A 7,147-nucleotide genomic window follows, 5' to 3' on the forward strand; every position below is an offset into this window, starting at 1 on the left:
ATCAACACCACATGGATTGCAGAAGTTCAAAAACGTAACTCATCACCATCACCTTCTCAAGGGCAATAACAATGGACAATAATTGCTGGACTTGCAGATAATGCTGCCATTCCATGAGTGAATGACAAAGAAAATTCATTATGTACTAATTCCTTACACATATCCTTTTTTCTAAGATCTCTTGTGATTGAGGGGAACTAATGGGATAATCTGTTCTTTCCAATTATTAAAAATCAGATGGTAGTACATCTGCCTGCTGAATAATTTTACATACTTTGCTCCCTGAAGTTTCAAGCACAGACTGTTCTGTGGATTGACTGCATAATTTTCAAATAAAGGTGCTTTTGCATAGTGCATCATCACATCTCCTGGGAATATTCTGAAACAAATCACGAAATACAAATTACTCTGAAGTGCAATGATTACTATTATGGGAGAATGCCTATCACATCAACCAGAGCAAAATCCCACAATCATTAATGGAATAAATTAATCCATTCTGAGGCTTGATCAAGAACGGTACATTGGCTAGGTCATGAGAATTCCCCACGCTTTCTCAAGTAGTCCAGTGGATTCATTAACAGACGCCTAAGCAGGAAATAATTTATTGTCTGCGGATTCACTTCTGAGAATCCAGCACTTTCATAGCACTGCATTCGGTCTACAACATATTCAAGCCATACAGTATGCCTCTAGAGATACAGTTCCATGTTCAAGAAGTGCCATCGTTATTGAGTAAATCAAGCTGAGACAACGCAAGATCGTCACTTCGAGATGATCTCATCACCGTCGCTACATTTCTGTTTTCTTTGGCTTAAGTAGCTTTCTACAGCATAATTGTTGTCAATGCTGCGTTAAATATCACTCTAAAAAAATTAATACAGTTGTCTTTGGCAATAGCTGATAATTTGGTGTCTCATGGTAAAATCTAAAAAGCAGAAGACTAAATATATTTAAAAGGTGGCAATGGACAGAAATGTTGATTTGAAAATGACTATTAAATACAAATGTATCAATTATTGGTAATGAATTTAGACCACAAAATATGACTCCAAGTGTCATTTTCCCTTGGGGAACTGTTTATATCAGTCTCTGTTTAAAGTGGATTTTGGAACACTTATTCAGAATAATGCATTCCACATTTTGCGCAGGTTAATATGACTACGTCCTATAGATTGCCTTCTAATTGAACATTGTATACTTTTATTTATTTGAATCACTGTAGGATAAATGCATTGATTTAAGCAAACTGAGGTCTGTCTAGAGTTCAGAAAAACTGAATTTTTTTGTCGTGAATCAATGATTGGAAAAAGTTGTTTAAAACTATGTAGTAACAACCTGGGAATGTATACAAAGAGCACTCAGTCTAGTCTATGTCAAATACCAAACACTTTATTTTATAACTGATATATATTCAGGTCTTTACAATATATACATATTGCACATGTTAGCTGGAATGTTTATAATTCATAATGTACAGTGACTAATGACAATAGCTTGTATAGATCTGTATAAATGACACTCCACTGTGTTAGAGAAAAGATAATTGGTCACAAACTTCTTTTTTTCAGCTCAGAGAATGTAAACCATAACCAACGAAGTACTAACCTAACAGTGTAGTTGTAAAATATTATACTTTGTAAAGACAAAGGCAAGAAAAATGTCATGCAAACCATAACTTATCCCTTGGAGTAGAGGGTGACCCCAAGCATTCCATTATATCAATATTTTGCTGTGTTATGACACAGCAAATGATTTTAAACTGCATAAGCATTACATATGACATGTAAAGATAACCAGCATTCTGAAGCATGAAAAAAAGTCCTACAGTAAATTTAGGATACATTAGCCTTGTCTTGAACAGTATCTGAGTATCTCAATGTTTAATACAAAATAATACTCCAAACATGAACAAGAAAGCATTTGTGCAATTTTTGGCAGCATTACACAGGAAAACAGTGAAGTGTTGTTATTTTCTTATGTTCAGCCTTTGTAACATCGGCAGTTATTTATACTAATGTACAGAATTACAGAAATAATGTTGACAACATACAAAATGCACATTAATGAGTTCATGGAGGTAATCCATCAGTTTGCAAAAATAAATCTTTGTTCACAATGGAATATGTTATAAAGGTATTGAGATCAATGTGTTTCCCTGTTGTTTTCCAAGGCACTTTTCTTGGTTCTGGGGATATCTTTATGTTGATACCTGTAAAATAAGATTATTGCATTTTGTGTACTTAATTTAGAATCATAGAATGCCTACAGTTCAGAAAGAGGCCTTTTGGCCCATCGAGTCCTGCACCGACCCTCCGAAAAGCATCCCACCCAGACCCAGCTCCCCATCCTATCACTGTAACCCCACATTTACTACGGCCAATCCACCTAGCCTGCATATCCTTGGACAGTGAGAAGAAACTGCAGCACCCAGAGAAAACCCACACTGACATGGTGAGAACATGTAAGCTCCACACAGACAGTCACCCAAGGCTGCTGGAATTGAACCTGGGTCCCTGGCACTGAGAGGCAGAGCTAACCCTTGAGTCACTGGATTTTTCAGGGATTTTAGTTTTAAAAAGTGGAATGCGTGCTTTATAAGTTGTTCAAAACTGCTGCATGTTTATCCATGGAACTCAACAGTTTCATTTTTAACTTCATTTTACAAGTTAGTTGATGACTGTAATTGTTCCAAAATGCCATTTTGGTTGTGTAATGATGGCACTTTTAACAATTATTGAGAAATTGTACATCTACCACGGGTAATTTATTTTGTTGTTTACAAACATTTCATGCCAGGATCATTTCCATAGAAGAGAGTGCACCTTTAGATTGCTCATCTGTGTGGTTACATCACAATGGTGCATAACTGGTTAAAAGTTTGCTCATGTATCATAAACTTAGCAGCTCCTGTTCAATGCTCTATATGAGAATAGTGGTATATTGTTTCAGTCCATTTGTTGCAGCTATTTAATAACAATAGTTGGTTAAATGCTACATTTATAGGTAAGATATCAGTTTGAGTTCCTAACTTGCTGGTCACTCAACTAGCTTGGCAAACCACATCAATTTTATCAGTCAGGCATGACAGTGAGGCATGGCAAGTTAACACAGTTGTACTGCCCCTCCAACTGATGAAGGAAGCAATGTCACAAAAGTTAGAATATACTTTAAAAATCAGTATTGGAACATTTTTTGTGTCAGTGATGATTAATGTGGAATTCACCAAGCATCATCACAACTGCATTTCAATTCTGCATTGCAATTGAAAAATTATATCCCACTCTTTTATAAAGCTGAGTGAATGAAAAGAATGATTAATCAATAATGAAATGAACTTGTTGATGTCTAACTGAATGTGCATTACCTAGAGCAGTGTTACCATCTGAAGTTCTACCTGCTCCTCAATCCTGCCTCAAGTTTATCCTGAGAATCTGCATTGAGGTACAGGAGCCCAGACGCCAGAAGTCATGCACCTGATACCTTTTGTTCAATTGTAAATGATGATTACTGCCTTTTCCTTCCCAGGGTATATGTACTTCAGACATCTTACATGTCTTATTTTCCTAACCCAGGCATTCGTGCAATCAGTGACGTTGTGGGTGTCGCTGATGTGTGAGGCGTGGAAGTTCAGCATTCATTCGATTGCATATTAATTAGCCCGGGCTGGCTTTTCTACTTTCACGATGCGTGGGCCGACCTATTGATTATAAAGCTTTGTAAAATGATGTATATACCAATTGCTGCCATCTCTTATGAAGTCGTAGCCATGGCAATTAGTGCTGCCTTGTATAGTGCAGTAAAGCATCAAGATGGCAGAACATTGCCAACAGGCCGTTAATACTGAAAGGAATTGCATCTTGAGTCTGATCTCATGTGGTTGTGGTTCAGCTGTTTTGAGTTGAAAGCGATCGAAACTAGGCTTTTGCCCAGGCACAGCTTTTGCTCATACCGTCCGATTTCCAGTAGCTTTCATATATTTGCAGCGTAATTTTACAAACTGCCTGCATTGCTCTGAGGTACATTAGAATGGCCAAATAATAGGATGAGCTACCCGAACGAAATGGCAGTTTGGGTGGGTTTTACTGGTACCGATGTGATATCTATCAGGAAGGTTAAAAAAAAGTGCTGCATTTAGCCCCTAATCGATTTTGGCTGAAAGACAAACCTACGCTTGAAAGGGATAGTCTGCATGTAAAGGCCGATTGGTTTTGAAATGTATTTACTAATGGAATAGATCTTTCCAAATTGCCACGCAGACAACCCCGCCTCAACCCCCGGAATGTCAGAGCTGAAACTTCAGCATGTATAACAGCCAAGCTCAAGTATCACAGGATGGCAGTCAGTTAGCAACACTTACCAGTAATCGAATTTAGCCTTTAGCGCACATCGGACTGACTGCCAATCTTGTGAGAAGTCTGGCACATCTTTTATAATCTACGAGAAGAGAAAGCTGTCACGGCACAGAAAAGCACTCACGGAGATTTATTTGCAGGAGATAGTGTCTCCCTTTCGAAAACAAACAGTATATAACGTCGCCGAATCGTCAAACAGCTTTCTTTCATTCTCAGAGACATATAGGATTTGTCTGTTAAAGACATATTCCCGCCATATGGAGTTACTGAAGCTTCCCACTTAAACCAGAAGGATGTAAATAACAGATGGGTCAATTCTATTTTTATAACCGGGCTGTGTAAAGTGTCTGCCTTCTTTGAATTTCGCGTTCTAAAAACAATTTCGCAAACGAGCCCGTTTGTCCGATAATTTTAATTCCCATGAGAATTATTTTTTAAAAAAACACTTTAACCATTATTGCAGTGATAATGCTGGCTTTTAGAATGATGTGTGATGTGATAAAACACAAGCCACATTGGGTTGCATGCGTAACCCTTAACATTTCCCCATTATCTCGGCCCAGCCTGATAGAATCAAACGCGCCGCTGCCCTTCTGGATAGACAGTGGGGATATGGTTTGCACCGAGTCCCATTGGGAATGATTTTGGCAACAGGTCTCCGCGAGTATAGCGGAGCAGGCTAGACTCTCCGTCACTTGCCTATATGGGATCTATCCTTTCCCACCATCAACCTGCTGAAGTTTCAGCCATTCAGACAGTGACTGGGCAAACTGAAATTCGCTTTGGGATTATCACGACCTGACTTGTCACATTCCCCACTAGAAACTGCAGAGTGTTGACCACCCGGCACAGAGTCATTCACGTAAGAATGGAAATGTCCACAGAAAACCCCCATCTCTCTCTCTCTCTCCCTTCCACCCTCCTCTCCAGTGGGACTGTGATCCTGCTATCAATCTGCTAGCTGGGACTAGCTCTGAACACCATGCATGGTCACATCTCCACCCGAAACCAATACAAACCATCCTCCCCCGCCACATCCGTGCTGCTCTAATGAAAGCTGCCGAATGAGAGTGACCCTGACATTAGAGAGAGAGACCAAGAAGTCCACAGTTTGAAAAGTCCTTCAGACTGTAACTACACTTCGCTCCGAAGAATCTGCCTGACCTACTGTGGGGCCAACTATCTCTCCTTTTCTCTTTCAAATTTCAGATATCCAGCACTGCAATATTTTCCTAATTGATTTAATGAAAAACAAGAAGCCTCTTAGACTTATGCCTGAAACGATCGCTTTCCCCGGAAGGGCACTGGGAAAAGTAGTGGCGGATTCGCACTTACATGCTGGTATGGTACAGTCCCTGGTGTTGTGGTACAGCCGATGGAAGTGTTTGCTGCACTTGGGGCTGAAGTAAAGTGGACCTGGGGAGAAAGGCAATCACTGTTAAAAACCGGCCGATCCGCACTGGGCACAAAAACACACGCAGTCACAGACACACTGAAAGCGCCGTGGTTTACCTGTTAAATGTTTCAAGAACTTGTCTTTCATCTTCCTCAGATCTCTGGGCACTATTTCTGTTGGAAAATCAGACAGAGATTTAAAGGCAGGGCTGAGATAACGTTAGCTTGATGAGTTTGCTAAACCTTGGCCAATCCTTTTATAACGCGGAGTTCGATCGTTTTAACGGTGTTTCGACGAGAATCGCCTTGAGGTGTGTGCTGGAGTCACGGGCAACTTCATAAACGATCGGTTGTGTGGCAGAGAGGCGAATCCGCAAACAAGAAAGGAGCGAAAAGACAGCGTTTCCCGAGTGTCCCAATGTTGAGGGATTGCCTAGGGGAGCCCCAAGTTTAGGGACAATTCGAGACAACGCTGTGTGAACACTGGACAGGGGAGGGAGCATCGCTTTTTGTAACTCCGAACCTAACCCTGCCTGGCCCCATACCTGACCAGATCGACATATTCCAAAATAGTGACATATTGAAAGAAAAGAATTAATCAGGGTTATAGATGGTGAACGTGGAGCGTCCCCCCGTCACCCGGGAGAGACTGATAGCACGCAGGCAGTCCCCACTCTCCCGCGGATCTCTTGAGCAGCGGGACTGTCAATGTCCTCAAGTCACCCTTTACTGGCTGCTGACCATTCACAAACTGTGTCTAACTACGTTTAGCATACATGGCGGGGGAGGGATACACGCTGTTGGGTTTAGTGTCGCTCCCTGCCTGAAAGTAGTCAACCTCGCCTTGCCATCAGTATCCCACAAACCCCACTCCCACCCCCCACACCTTCCTTCCCATCTGTACCAGAAACCAGCTACAGGGCAGCGAGCAGACCATCCGCAGCCCCAAGGGGCCATTCATCGCTTCTTTCTCCCCCCTTCCCCCTCCCAGATTCAAGCAGCCCAGTCCTCCCCTGCTTTCAATTCGGTAAAAGAAAATGAAATGCATGATTGCCCAATACATCTGGCTCTTCACTCAGTGAGGCGGAAAATCCCCCAGGGTAAATTGATAACTACCGTGGAAACAATAGAGCCGAACACACTTACCAACTCTTTCCTCCTTACGATAGTCTTCATTGTCCGGAAATTCCCGGGAATCAAACGTATAATCGACAGGTTGTGGGAAGTAGTCGACTTCATTAGTTTCCTCCTCCCGGTGCTTTTGTAACTGATTAATGATTTCCAATATTAAGTTAAAGAGGGTTTTATTCTCCCGTAACTCCGTGAGATCTGTCCTCTCTTTGCAATATCCAGCTGTGCTAATGAGAAGTACCAGTCCAAAGAACAGCGGCGACCTC

At 41.3% G+C, this 7,147-nt stretch overlaps 1 protein-coding gene across 1 annotated transcript in view; it reads right to left on the reverse strand.

The window, feature by feature from the left end:
* Positions 1 to 1,423: 1,423 nt before the first annotated feature.
* The window catches only part of alkal2b (ALK and LTK ligand 2b), a 48,610-nt gene continuing 42,886 nt past the window's right edge, over positions 1,424 to 7,147 (reverse strand). The window contains exons 3-7 of the mRNA XM_020518472.2: positions 6,897 to 7,147; positions 5,868 to 5,924; positions 5,691 to 5,771; positions 4,361 to 4,437; positions 1,424 to 2,212 (exon numbers count right to left, since the gene is read on the reverse strand). Coding sequence (XP_020374061.1) covers positions 4,373 to 4,437; positions 5,691 to 5,771; positions 5,868 to 5,924; positions 6,897 to 7,147 — 454 coding nt within the window. The 3' untranslated portion in view covers positions 1,424 to 2,212; positions 4,361 to 4,372. The remainder of the gene's footprint in view (positions 2,213 to 4,360; positions 4,438 to 5,690; positions 5,772 to 5,867; positions 5,925 to 6,896) is intronic.

Source organism: Rhincodon typus, chromosome 5, assembly GCF_021869965.1.
Source record: "Rhincodon typus isolate 14 chromosome 5, sRhiTyp1.1, whole genome shotgun sequence".
Lineage (NCBI taxonomy): Eukaryota > Metazoa > Chordata > Chondrichthyes > Orectolobiformes > Rhincodontidae > Rhincodon > Rhincodon typus.